The sequence below is a fragment of the Papilio polytes genome, unplaced genomic scaffold, assembly GCF_000836215.1.
Source record: "Papilio polytes unplaced genomic scaffold, Ppol_1.0 DF822067.1, whole genome shotgun sequence".
Classification (NCBI taxonomy): domain Eukaryota; kingdom Metazoa; phylum Arthropoda; class Insecta; order Lepidoptera; family Papilionidae; genus Papilio; species Papilio polytes.
The window spans coordinates 6,175,324-6,190,191 of record NW_013527137.1 but is presented as its reverse complement, the minus strand read 5'-3'; the positions used below and the strand labels follow the sequence as shown (position 1 = coordinate 6,190,191).

General features: G+C 35.0%; 2 protein-coding genes across 2 annotated transcripts in view; both read left to right on the top strand.

Moving 5' to 3' along the window:
- The first annotated feature begins 4,520 nt into the window (after positions 1–4,520).
- LOC106107478 (glucose dehydrogenase [FAD, quinone]-like) lies at positions 4,521–9,097 on the top strand. The gene is made up of 4 exons (XM_013288344.1): positions 4,521–4,645; positions 4,819–4,961; positions 5,321–5,454; positions 5,905–9,097. The coding sequence occupies exons 2-4, from the start codon at positions 4,820–4,822 to the stop codon at positions 7,507–7,509; spliced, it is 1,881 nt and encodes a 626-aa protein (XP_013143798.1). The 5' UTR covers positions 4,521–4,645; position 4,819; the 3' UTR covers positions 7,510–9,097.
- A 3,795-nt stretch (positions 9,098–12,892) lies between these two features.
- Positions 12,893–14,868, top strand: part of LOC106107441 — a 3,615-nt gene continuing 1,639 nt past the window's right edge. Inside the window, exons 1-4 of the mRNA XM_013288292.1 lie at positions 12,893–13,094; positions 13,487–13,600; positions 13,734–13,868; positions 13,959–14,147. Of these exons, the coding sequence (XP_013143746.1) occupies positions 13,019–13,094; positions 13,487–13,600; positions 13,734–13,868; positions 13,959–14,147 (514 nt within the window). The 5' untranslated portion in view covers positions 12,893–13,018. The remainder of the gene's footprint in view (positions 13,095–13,486; positions 13,601–13,733; positions 13,869–13,958; positions 14,148–14,868) is intronic.

Here is a 14,868-nt window from a genome sequence, read left to right as displayed (position 1 = left end):
TCTGACATCTGCCTATTAGAGATCTCATGATAAAAAAGGAATTTCAAGAGGTCTTGTAAAAGAATGTGCTAAAAAGAAATCAAGAGCCATGCTCTCACAAGACAAGATTTTCTTGTAGATAACGTTGTTTAATTTACCAGTTAGATGAGTATTCGACTATTCTGAAACCGTTCAGTTTTAATAGCTACTAGCTTTAACAGTCGAAGTATGCCGTTTTCGGAGTGGTAGAGCCCGCTTTAATAGCTTCGCATGAATGGGTCGGCTCGCCCGGTGCAATACCACAACCACACAGAAGACTGGTGTGAAGTGGGAGCAATACCGCGTTTCGTCTAATGAGTGTGGTGCCGGAGGCCTAATTTTAGACCCTTTCCCTTTCCACCCTTTTCTGAAGAGGAAAGGATGGGAAGGAAAAGTGGATTTGACGATGGAGGAGGCGCATTGGAAGGGAAAATATCCTCTTTATGCGTCTCTTCCTCTATCGATTTAGGGTAGGCAACGTATCTGCCATTGCGGATGTCTATAGGCAGCGGTCGCTACGTCATTTTGGCGGATTTAGGTGGCCGGTTGCTCGTTCGCCACCTTACTGTAAAAAAAAAATGTAAAAAAAAATTGCCTACACGTAGTTGTAACTGAACATTCCGATTGTTCAGGCCGTCTGTATTCTGACAGATTCTGACAGCTGTCAACATTTTAATGGAAGAAATGTTATCATGGTCTTATATTCTTGGACAACTTGTTACAAAATCAAACGTCGTTTTAGTATTCGGCCTTAAATATACGTTTCTAACAAATTTAAATTAATTAAGCAGAGGAAAAGAAAGGTTAAATACCTTATTTACAATAATGTTTTCAGTTACTATGTCAAAATTATGTAATATTATAGAATAAAATTGATGTTATAAAAATGAGGTTTTGCCAGAAACGTTTGATGATTTATTTTTTCGCATAATTTGTAGTTTATCTATCATACTTTCATACTAATATTATAAATGCGAAAGTTAAGATGGATGGTTGGATGGATTTTTGTTCGAGTCTGTAGACTAAATTGCTGAACACTTTTAGTATAGATGTAGAGAATAGTCTGGAAGAACACATAGGCTACTCGCTTTTGTTTTATTTTATTACACGCGTGGGATCGCGGGCGAAAGCTAGTGGATTATAAATAGAGTTTCACCTTCGTCTAGAGGTCAAAATTAACTGTAACATAAATTCTAACTTGTCAATCTCGCGTGGACATGGGTCTTACACTGAGTCAAATGCCAAGGACTTTGGGGTTTATGAATCCGAGCGTGGTTTATTATCGTAGTTAGATGGAGAGTCGTATTTCACTATGGCTGCCTTCATGGACTAATGAACTAAAACATTAAAACATATTGTCGCCAATAAAAATTTAAATTTAGTACACTCTATTTATCTATTTAAACCTAGCTGTAGCTCGCAACTTTGCCCGCGCAATATTAAAAAAATAGTAAAAATACTGCCTATACCACTCAGTGATAACATAGCTTTTAATGGTGCGAGATTTTTTAAAATCGGTCCAGTAGTTTTTGAGTTAATTACAATACAAACAAAAATCCATAAATACAAATCTTTCCTCTTTGTAATATAGAAGTATAGATAAGAAATTTCCTTCTAAGTATTCACGTTACGCTCTTTAAATTAATAATTTGTTTTCAGTTACAGCTTTTAAGATTTTTTCAACTATTCTCAATTAACATAAACAACGCCGTAATCTCCTGAAACTTCTATAAATCGTGTAACTGAAAGTGGCTGTAAACAGGAAAACTGTCTACCTGTGAAATTGGATTCCGCTTTCTAAAGTAGCAAGGTAATTTTTTATTAGATCCCGTTTTATTAGAATATCATCTCAGTTACTAATATTATAAATACGAAAGTTTAGATGGATGAATGAAATTTGGCATAAATGTATAGTCTGGATCACATTTTTTTTATAACATAAGGTGGCAAACGAGCAAGCGCCCACCTGAATCCACCGAAATGGAGAGCGACCGCTGCCCATAAACATGCGCAATTGCAAATGCGTTGCCTACCATTAATCGAGAGAGGAGGAGACGCAAATAAAAAGGACATTTTCCCTTCCTAAGCGTCTCCTCCACCGTCAAATCCACTTTTCCTTCCCATCCTTTCCTCTTAAAAAAAGGGTGGACCTTTCCACCCTTTTTTCCCTTGAAAGGGACAAAAATTAGGTCTCCGGCACCGGCATAGGCTTTTGTTTATTTTTTTAAATTCCACGCAGAGTAGCTGGCGAAAGGTACTGGGTTATAAAGTGTAAAGTTGAATTATTTGAGTCCTAATTAATGGTTAATTTACATTTTTCTTATTTTAGATATATAAAAGTAAAAATTATCCGTAAGAAATACAAAAGTTTATTCTAAATGATAATAAAAACGAATTTTAATGATGACAAAACGGTAAGTTTTTGTTTGAAAAAGCAAATTACTTTTGTTATTAAAATCACAGATTTTTAATTAAAAGACAGCGAGAATAATTATCATTTTGCTTCTAATCTACGTCGAAACAAAAGTAGACGAAAACCTGATCCACGTTTTTCGAATTATCACAATAATTAGAATCGCTTCTCTTTGTTTATTTTAATAAGGCAATTCCACGTTTCTTTTATTTCTTAATTTACTTAATAAACATTATTTCATAATTAGAATGTTTAATTAGATATGTGCAGATTGCATCATGATGTTTTCCTTCACTGAAAGTCTGATCTTTGAACTTCAAAAAGATAAGTATATGACGTGGATACAACCTGAAGTAAACGCTTATTTGTGACCGACTCTGTTATACACTGTACTAAGAAAAATACTGAGAAAACAACATTATCATGTTATAAAGAACTTAAAAGACATTTACGTATACGAAGCAGAATATAATGTGAAATAAATATAATTCGTACAAAAGGAATTTGCTCAGATTTCTACAAAAAATGTGACGCTTTGACAAAATAAACTTTTTATGTAAATTTAATTTTGTGTTGGCTTCGTGTTATTTGATCCTGTAAGAGATATTGAAAATGTGAAATAAAACACAGCTGTAATAGTTATAATAAATCTGTTAAAGTAAATGGTTTTATTTGCAAAAAAATCGACTAAGATAAAAAGCTCCAATATACTGAATATTAGTAAGCGCCTGATAAATGTGTTCTGCAAAACTAAGATCCTGCATATTCATTATTGTAAAACATGTGCAACATTTTTATTTAGTTTTACATAAATATACCAAGTATTATTTAATTCAATAAACCATACAACATTTGAAATTATCCCTTTGGTCCCAAAAGACATGTAAGTAAACAGATATGTGCCTAATTCCAATCAAGTTTCCTCAATTATTGTACACATGTGCCAATACCCATTCCGTTAAACCTTACAACAGGGACTGGCCAGTAACATATCTCGTCCTATTTGTTACGAACCCTTCGCAATATAGACAAAGGAAAATATTATTTTGTTTCGTCATCAATGTCCGCAAAATTGAGAAAATACGTTCTCAAAACTATATAGTTTACTATAAAACCATACAACTATTCCACTTTTACCATAAAACTAGATTTTTAAACTTCAAAATAAGCATTTTATAATAAAAGCTTAATCAATGACCTATGTATTCCAGACTATGATCTATATCTATCCTATTTCATCGAGATGTCTTATGTCCATTTTCTAGGCTAAAATTAGCAACGTCTAAAAATAATTAAAAGCGGCTTGAATGAAACAAAAACATTTACGAGTTTTATTATTACCCCTGCGTAAAATAACAACAACAATTATTATTACTTCACTAAAACAACGATTGAACAAAAACAATTAATACAAACAAGAAAGGGTCGTATCAAAACAGATTGAATACACTACAGGCGCCTCCGGCAACATTAGATACTCAATTGTTCGTTTTAAATTTAGCAAATACACAATATCGGGCGCAATTACGTTCGGGAATTTAAAAAAAAACTTTTTTTTTATAATACATTGTAACAAACGAGCAAGCGGCCACCTGAATCCATCGAAATGGAAAGCGACCGCTGCCCATAAACATCCGCAATTGCAGATGCGTTGCCTACCCTTGATTGACGGAGGAGGAGACGCACATAAAGAGGACATTTCCCCTTCCTGTACGACTCAACCACCGTCAAATCCACTTTTCCGTCCCATCCTTTCCTCTTAAAAAAAGGTTGGAAAGAGAAAGAGACTAAAATTACTCCTCTGGCACTGAATTCATCAGACGAAACACGGAATTACTTCCACTTTACGCATGTCTTCTGTGTGGTCGTGATATTACACCGGGCGAGCCGGCCCATTCGTGTGATGTTAAAGCGGGCTCTACCACTGTTAAAAACTGCGAAGTATTCTGCGAGCTCGATTTAAAATATAATAATAACACGCTCCACGTAATTAAATTTATCAATTTCTGATAATAACATGAATTATAGTACGAAATGAGTTTATCTGAAACTGTCGTTAATTTATTTGATAAGAGACTAAATGCAATCGAAATCGAGTCTTGTTCATTCGAGTAAATGAACGAATGATAAAAACATATTAACTGCAGGATTATTTTACTAATTTTATGTTTAGTATACAAAAAGAAGACAGCATAAGTACTACGGAAGGACAAGGTAAGATAAATCTATTCTAATATTATAAAGAGGAAAGATGTGTATTTTTGGATTTTTGTATGTTTTTGTATGTTTGTACTCAGTTTTGTTTTTTTATTCCCAAGCGGACGGAGTCGCGACCAAAAGCTAGTAACTCGTAGATTGTAAAGATCACTCGATATTTTACATTCCAGGATGGCGTGCGTGAATGCCACTTGCTCTAGTTATCTGTCCGGTCCAGCGGGCAGTTCCTTTGCGAGCCTTATGACACACCTACTGGCGACGCAGTGTGTCATCACCGAAACCTGGCCTAACGATGCCTTTGAAAGGATTACATGTAGAGTACACAAATATTGCTTTTATATTGGTATCTTATTCTGTAACAAAGCGGTCAACTTGGCGGAATTAATTCATTATCTATCAAAAATAGTTAGTTTTTTATAATCTTACTGACATTATAAATAGGAAAGTTTTTATGGATGGATGTTTGTTAGAGTTTGTAGTCTAAACTGCTGAACAGGTCTCGATGAAATTTTACACAGATGTAAAACAGTCTAGAAGAACACATAGGTTACTTCTTTTAATTCCACGCGGCCGAAGTCACGGCTGAAAACTTGTGTGAATATATCTTGAAATGTAACGAAAAGTGAAAAGGAAAGATTCTAAATTCTGCATTGTTCTCTTTTAATTTCACAGATGGCGAGTTTTTTGATTTCATAATAGTTGGATCCGGAACAGCAGGCTCCATCATTGCCAACAGACTGACTGAGATCGATAACTGGAAAGTCCTACTCATAGAAGCAGGCGATGATCCACCGATAGAAAGTATTGTAAGTGCTGAACCACTACTGTTAAAAAACCTGTGTTATAACGATTAATAAATATAGCCTACGTTACTCAGTGATAACCTAGATAAAATAGCCTAGATTTAGAGGTATTACAAACAAAAAAATAATTCTTTCCACCTTATACTATTAGTATAGATACCTATAGATTATTTATTTATTTATTGGAAAGGTACACCAATTGCATGTTCAAAGTTCACAACCAAATTAATATACCGTATACAATGAAAAACAAAGAAGCAGAAGGACATACAGATGACAGGCGTACACAGCGCTCACAAAAAAATGATGTTTTACTTTTTAATAATAAACGTTGAATCACGTTAATTACAACTAATATAAATTAGGGTACACATATTAAACAAAAACAATAAAAGGAAATTACTTAAAGGTTACAACTATATCCTAAAATTTACTTGCTGTATATATTTTCAGATTCCGAACTTCTCAGCTTTAACACACAGAAGTCGTCATGCATTCCAATACTACACAGAACAAGACGATACAATCAACCAGGGATGCGTTGATCGCAGATCCTTCTGGCCTCGAGGACGAGTTATAGGAGGTACGGGAAGTATTAATGGGCTTTTACACATGAAGGGAAGCGCCGGTGATTACGAACCTTGGCATTTAAAAGATAACGATGGATGGGATTGGCAAACAATACAAAAATATTTCAAGAAAAGTGAAAAAATCGTCGATCCATTCATATTGAATAATCCAGAACTTCGTGATAATTATGGAGTCGATGGTAACTTTGTTATTGATCAATTAAACTATACTCATACACATATTGCAAATAAGTTAACCCAAGGATACTTGGACATAGGATTAAAATATTTAGAAGACCTTAATGGCCCTACACAAATGGGTGTTGGTAAAATAAGAGGAAGCAATCATAAAGGAAAACGTGTCAGTACTGCGACTGCCTTTCTAAGTCCAGCAAGAGATCGTAAAAATCTTTACGTCTTAAAAAAGACTATGGTAACCAAAGTAATAATAGATGACAATAAACGAGCTGAAGGCGTAAGTGTCATACTATCAAACGGCGATGCAACCACTTTTTACGCCAGAAAAGAAGTGATATTGAGCGCTGGTTCAATCAATACCCCGATTTTACTAATGTTGTCTGGTGTCGGTCCAAAATCACACCTTAAAGAGTTGAATATCAAAGTGAACGCTGATCTACCTGTCGGCGAGAACTTACAAGATCATGTAAGGATCCCAGTTTTAGTTACATTAAATACAAATGCTACTGAAGAGGATGACTTATATTGGCACAAAGCTACTGCTCAATATCTCATAGACCAAACTGGGCCACATGCGACAAACTACGATCAACCTAACATCAACGCATTTGTTTCTGTCGACGCAGACAAAAAATTACCAGATGTACAAATAGACCACAATTATTTCGTACCTAACTCATCATACATTTTTTCCATGTGTACAAAAGTTCTATCTTACGAAGATAAAATCTGTGAACAGTTCTTGGAATTAAACAAAAAACATGAAATTCTACTATTTTACATCTCCTTATGCCGACCACATTCCAGAGGTAAAATATTATTACGATCTATCAATGCTGTTGATTTCCCAAAAATCTATCCAAAATATTTCAGTGATGATAGAGATATGAAATTATTTGTCAGAAGTATTAAAAAAGTAATGCAAATAGTAGATACGCCGACATTTAAAGGAATAAATGCAGAAATACCAAGAATTCATTTTAAAGATTGTGATGGCTATGAAATGGCAAGCGATGCTTACTGGGAGTGCATGGCTAGAACGATGACATTTAATGTATATCATCCTGTAGGAACGGTGAAGATGGGCGAAATCAATGATGCTACAACAGTAGTTGATAATAAACTGAAAGTAAAAGGTATAGAGAAGTTGAGAGTGATCGACGCTAGCATTATGCCGACCATACCGAGTGTCAACACTAATGCTGCGACCATGATGATTGCTGAACGGGCGTCTGACTTTGTTAAAGATGAATATTTAAATAATTCGGCAAAAAATAAAGATGAATTGTAATTATTCTATTAATTATTTAAGCCTAACCAAGAAAGTAATTAACCTGGCCATTGGTAATAAAGTTATTGGACCACTTTCATGTGGACAAAGGAATGTATATATAAATATGAATGAAGTGTATCTCTGAACGTGAGCTGTATTTTACAAATAAACCTACTTTGAATATCAACCTTTCAACTACCAAATGACATAAAAATAAATTGTCATTCCGTAAAATCAAAAATGCTATGTTTACAAAGGCAATTTCTATCTGTGTTGTACTTTTGATCTCTTATTTAATTTCAATACTGGACGCAATTACTATAATAGATAAAGGTGTTAAGCCCTTAATAAAGAATTCGGTGGGTATACAATTCTACGTTGATGTGGAAAATCAAAAGGAGAGTGCATGTAAAGTGATTTCAAAAACAAAAACTTGTATACTAGATAAAATTAAAAGAGACTGTGATATTTTTGAAACGAGCAGTGCCCAACTGTACACGGTGAAGCCGTCTGAGAACATGACCTTTGTTTCTGTGCTACCAACATTATTTCAACACGATTTGATAGGTTACATAGATTGTACTTTAGAATATCAATGCGACAGGTCAAGAAATATAACCAAGTTTCGTGAACCATTCAACACTAAAGTATATGACAGAGACGAACCCTCGTATTTATTAAAAGATTATGTAAATAATGAAAATATCAAAGAATGTTCAGAGGTCGATGAAAATTCACTAAATGATTGTAATCCAGCAGACTGTGATCAAAAATATTTAGGAAAGAGATCATTTTATAGCAATATATTTAAAAAATGTCTGCCAGTGACGACGTGCGGTGGAGACCCTAATAAAGATCTTCCCGAAGCGGCACTGTTGGTGGTGAGTAACACCTGCAGAGACCTGGAATCTCCGCTGACTTTGCAAGATATCTACGCCATCAGCACGGGTCTAGGCACCACTATTATTACCACTTCTGAATCTTCTAGTCGTTTTAAAATTGAAGTCACATCTAATTTATCTACTATATCGCAAAATTTAAAGTTTTTACGTGATCTTGCACTTGGCAAATTATACACCTTAGATGAATCAGTCGATGTTAGCGCATTCTGCAAAATAGCCTTTGTGTCCTTAGCAATAAGCGTCACCCTCGTATGTTGTGGAATTATATGTTTGTCCCTTTGTCTTAATACGATTATTTGTATATGTAACGAAGAAACAACTAGGAAACGAGGATATTGGCCGAAAATTAAAAATGCTTTCAACCTTTTCGATATTCGACAAAAGAGTAGTAAATCTTTTGACGACGTAAAAGAAAACAGAAATTCTTTACTACGTGAAGTTATGGTGAGAGATATTCCTATTGAGTTGAGAAATAATGTTATTGATTTATGCAAACGAATAGACGATGAAATAAAAGAGAAAAAACGGTATAGAGCGAGCGACGCACGAAGCCGGGTCAGCTTGGAGATAGACAACGAGTGTAGAACCTCCTCACCAACTAACACCAGCACTTCTATTGAAGCAAATGACAACAAAAATAGATTGCCTTGATAAATATAATTTATTACATTTTGGTTTATTGAATTAAAAGCCTGTTACAGTTCCACCGGACTTTATTATCAATGTTAAATACAAATATAAGGAAAAAAAAATCATTGAATCTCGTAGTCTTATTGATTCGTAGTGACATTTTTATTTGCTCCGTCGTACAATTGTTCGAGTCAATAGATTTTAGATCCTATGTAAGCAAGGGATGGGACCAATTTCTTCACATATTCACAAAGGACATTTAACAGAATCGGGCACCGTACGGTGCTCAAATTAGATTCTGATTTCCCTCTTTATGTTTACTTCTTTGTCATACGTAAGCAGATTTATATTTAAATAAATTAAAAAACTATTACATCTTACATTGTAATTGCAGTAAATAAATAAATATTTGCATCGTAAAACGATTTATTTTAGAATAAAGAACAAATGTCTCGTTTAAACTATTTCTATGTTCCGTTTATAAAAAAGTTACAACTCGAAGAAGACGGATCGGAAGTTAGGTTTTGTAAGTACCTGCTTCCTGCAGACGCCGTAGCGCGGCCAATCGAGTTTCCGCCCCGCTCCGTTGTCGCTGCGGTCGCTAATGCTGGGATTTTTAAACCACAGAGTAGTAATACATATAAAGTTTTTTTTTGTAATATCGTAATTAGAAATATACATTTTTGTCTTAATAATTAATGTTTGTTAAGATAATTTTCATAAAATATGCACAAGGCCGATTAGGCCGAATTCAAATATTCTTTCACCATTAAAAAGCTATGTTATCAGTGAGTGACATAGGCTACGTTTTTTATCATTTTTTTAATTTTACGCCGGCGAAGTCGCGAGCAAGAGATTAACAAATGATGTAGAGTTTTACTAGTATTTATATAAGTAGTATTTTTAATAAAGAGTAAAAATGTTTATTTGCATTAAATAGGCTCTGAAACGACTAAGCGTCGGTGGCTCTGTGATTTAAGCACTTGACTTGTAATCTACTGGTCTTGGGTTCGAATCCCGCTGTACCAATGTGATTTTGAATTTCCGAATTTTCATATATACATAATTTATCTGACGTTCCTACGGTAAAGGAAAACATTGTGATGCAACCTGCACATATCGGCAAAGAAATTCAAAGACATACATGAAGTCAACCAATCCTCAGTGAGCCAGCGTGGTTGACTATGACCTAGTCACCCCTTATTAGGGTAGGCTCCAAGCCCCTCGGTGGGGACATGTAGTGAGCTGGTGATGAAGAATTATGTACTGGTTAGTACAAAGTCTTTGTAAAAAAATTAAAAAAAAATTAAATGACAGGCGCTTATTATTTACGTCATTGTAAAATATCCATATAACCTAATATGCTAAATAAGGCATAAAATAATTAGGATATTTTAGGAAGGTATATGTTTGTGTATTATGTAAGGAGCGGGAAAAATTTTAAACATTAAGTACAGTCAATGACAGAAGTAAGTTCGTCAAAAACTGTTGAACCAGCAAACATTGCGTAAGACAAGGGAACCGTGACTCGGATTTAATATTGTTTTATAGTTATCAAATAAACATATTTTGCTACATTTCCAAACATGTCTAAATCATATATAGAAAATGACAAAAATATAGCAAATAGTAAAAATGAAATAATTCATAACTATAAAACTGTCGACCGTAACAGTAATCAGCAACAAAGGAATGAAAAATTAAAAAAGAACGATGAAGAGCATAATAGTGCCAACCAATTGGCTAACAAAATTCATTCCAGTGTGCAATCAGAAGAGGGAAAAGGCGATAATAAATTAAGTTCTACGTCCACAACTTCAAGTACAGATGAATCAGAAATGTTTGAAGTACTTCGTATTGATTTCAAGCCGATCCCCGGCGTCGACGACGATCCTGTCTCTCAGAATAAATGCTGGGAATACTGGAAACTGGTAGAAAATGTTAAATCAAACAGCACCAACAAATAATTGTAATTGTAGAACAGTTCTTTTTCAATGTATTAAATTATTAATTTTCACTTAAATTATGTAGATAAATGTACATGTTTTCAAATAGCAGTAAACTAATTTTGTTCACTGAGATGTTAATTATTTGCTATTTTCACGATTGCTGTGGCTTTAGTTTAATCGATTTCTTATTTTTAATCGATTTTAAAGGAGAAGTTTATCTATTCGTCTGTATGTTTTTTTTTTAAAAAAAAGGCCACACAGTACATTTAGTCAAAAATAGTTCTTTGTATAATTCCTTTGAAACGCACATAAAAACTACAGCTCTTTTTCGGAATGTCAACAAAACCATTCAATGATTTAGGAAAATATCTATTTTAAATAAGGTTAAGATTTGAAACATACATTTAGGTATGTTTATGAAATACTAACTACTATGAAATACTACATATGAACACTTTCAGCTTACATTGTAGTCTTGTAACACTAAATGTGGCACCGACTCTTTTATTCCTTGGAGAGTTTCCCGTACAAATGTGATTGTCGCGCAGCCACGCTCCCGGAGATGCAAGCAAACTTAATTACCCGCTTCCCGACCGATAATTATATAAAATTGACGGCAACCCAACCTTGCCCATCACTAATTTGACGAAGAAATTCTATTAACGCTACAATTTGCCTCATAGGCAAAGTTCATTTCAAACTTATAGACTCGCGTTATCGTCAACACAGTACTTTTAATTCATCCATAAAACATTAGATGTATAGTCGAGATCTATTTACATATATCTACATATGTAGTGCATATGTTAAAAAATATATAAATAAACTGCAATAAGTAAAGACATTGTATTTTATTTCAAACTTATAATTGCACTTTCAGTTTTAAAATAAAAACGTTCTAAAATAACATTAAATCTTAACTTATTTAATACAAAGTATATTTGATTCCTGCCCTTGACAACAACGTGTACCTGAAAAAAATTATCTTATTTTAGATATCGTGCTTTTATGGTATCTTCAAGTTTGGATTTGTATTAAAAAATTAGTTAAAACCGTTCAATTTGATCGAATTTTACATCTAGCACAAATTCACACCTTATTTACATAATCATCATCATCATCAGCTCACTATACGTCCCCACTGAGGGGCTCGGAGCCTACCCTAATACTCGTAAGGGGTGACTAGGCTATAGTCAACTACGCTGGTCCACTGCGGATTGATTGACTTCACACATAACTTTTAATTTCTTCGCCTATATGTGCAGTTTGCACCACGATGTTTTCCTTCACCGTATGAAAGTCGGCTAAATTAAGTAAATATGAAATTCTAAAAAATCGAAAATCACATTGGTACGACCGGATTCGAACCCTAGACCTGTAGATTACAAGTCAAGTGCTTAAACCACTGAGCCACCGACGCTCTTTTATATACTAGTTCACAATGTTATTTTAGCCCCCCTCCCCTTACTCGGCGGCTTTGGCCGTCTTACAATACCGTCTTTTTGGTCCTTACTTGTACCATGGCAATTCAAGTGGCAAATCAGAGCCTGATTACACCTAGGGAGTAGATTGGCAAGACTGGGCCTAGAGAGTACTTTAAACGACAGTCAGTCAGTTCAATTTGGAAAAAAGTGACTTATACCACCAAGTAAATAGAATAGGATCCAAGTGAACATCTCCCACTATTACTAGGCCAAGCTAGATTATGTACTTGCAAATACCGTGCGTCGGCCTAGGACTACTATCTATCAACAGTAGGTGTAATCATTACGGCTGCCTTTGTGGTGAGCACGTCACTTCCGGTAAGGTGAAACCAATGAAGTTATTGGTAAAAAAATTCCCGTGAATTCACATCTTAGAATAGAAACTAACCTTGATTAGATAGGGCTGCGGCAAGTGTTTGCTACTTGCGGTTAAAGTAAATATTTAAATTTTGTATAAAAGAAAATCAACGTCTCAAAAAATGTTATTTCCGTCATTGAGTCATTATTGGAAACAAATTTAATCATAATTAATTATTATTAAAGTTAAAGTCATTTCGTTAAAATGTCTCTGAACATTTTCTGTCCGTTATTTGTTATATTTTGTTGTGACTTGGTTTTCGGTAGCCTTTACTTTTCCGGTAAGTTTGACGTTGTCACGACAATTATTAAAAAAAATCAAGCTTTTTTTTAATGTAATGTATACGGTGACAAACTACAATGCGGATCCCAGATTTTGCCAATAGAGCAAAGTGGCCGCTACCGTTGCTGTGAAGGTATTTTAAGAGGCTAGTTAGCCCTAATCTAGAAATGTAGTAGTCTAGTAATTTAGTAGCTAAAATACTTTTTACTGCCAAAAAATCGTTCGAACTACTGTCACAGCAAAGTTAACTAAAACTGGACTACAACGACAGGCTCGGACTAGTTTAGCAGATGACCGAGTAAGCAGTAGTGCGTAGTAGGAGGCGTCAATCGCCGAACAATAGAATAAATTGGATTGAATTACTAATCTACTTGAGGTAACGCTTTTTAGGACTTAATGAGTACCGTTATGACTACAAACATGTCTCAGAAATTGATGGTTGGATAAAAATACATTTGTTTCCTGCAAAATGGAAGGATGCTCGCCTCCGTTGTCAATTAGAAGGTGAGTAATTTATCCAAAGGTACAATACATTTCTGGCTAACTAATTATAATATTACATTTATAAATACATTTTGCAAGCACGTTTAGATCATAGACAAAAACATTCATAATTTATTGATGCCTTGTACACCAGGCGCAGTGCTGGCGTCACCAGAAACTCCAGAGTTGGCGTCGACTTTAAAATCAATAGTGACAGAGCGTTTCCCGTCCGGCTTGTACACAGGAGTTCACGCGACCTTCTCACATGGAGACTACTTCTCTGTCGAAGGTAATTGGCATTTTGTACTTATTACAGATGGAATGGAGAAAAAAAAGCGTAAACAAAGTAAGTAATGTATCTTCCTTTTTAACATTCCAGGGACACCTATTGGAAAAATGTCGATAGAATGGGCCCCTAATGAGCCGAACAATCATGAGGACAGTGAAGAATGTATAATTCTGCAAGGAAACGGTACCGCCGCTGATGTTGTTTGCACGGACTTGTATCCTTACGTGTGCTACAGGAGAAGCCCAGTAATATTAAATGAATGTGGCAGCGTTGACCCGGGTAAGTTATTAGTTACTTTACCACTTTCATTGACAGTTTACAAAAAGTAAGTGATTGTCTTTGTTCCGGAGAGTTCGTTTTACAGATGGTAAGAAAAATAACAATTCCTTCACCGTAAGAACGTCGGGTAAATTATGTACATATAAAAATTCGAATAATCAAAAATCACATTGGTACATGGCGGAATTCGACCCCAAGACCTCTAGATTACAAGTCAAGTGCCTAAACCCCTGAGCCACCGATGCTCTCTTACGGTGAAGGAAAACATCGTGTTGCAACCTGCACATATCGGAGAAGAAATTCAAAGATATTTGTGAAGTCGACCAACCCGCAGTGGGCCAGCGTGGTTGAATATGGCCTAGTCCCCCTAATTTAGGGTAGGCTCCGAGCCCCTCAGTGGGGACGTGTTAGCTGACAGTTAGCTGGTGATTATGATGATTATGGTAACAACAATTCGTTTAAAAACTTTCCAGTATTCTTAACTTAACCCTGACTGACTGACCATCGCCATTACCTTTTTACAACACACTACTTTTTTTTCGGATATATGCTAAAGGGAACAAATATATCAATCACTAAAGAAAAGTAACACCATGCTGTCTTACACATAAATCAGTAATATGCAACTACGGAGACGCTACCTTCCCTGAGCCCCGGTCTCCACTTTTTTTTATAATATAAGGTAGCAAACGAGCAAGCGGCCACCTGAATCCATCGAAAT

Coding starts and splice junctions, on each gene's coding strand:
- LOC106107478 (XM_013288344.1), top strand. CDS start 4,820: ATGGCGTGCGTGAATGCCACTTGCTCTAGTTATCTGTCCGGTCCAGCG. Junction 4,962..5,320: donor TGCCTTTGAAAGGATTACAT/GTAGAGTACACA, acceptor TTAATTTCACAG/ATGGCGAGTTTTTTGATTTC. Junction 5,455..5,904: donor ATCCACCGATAGAAAGTATT/GTAAGTGCTGAA, acceptor ATATATTTTCAG/ATTCCGAACTTCTCAGCTTT.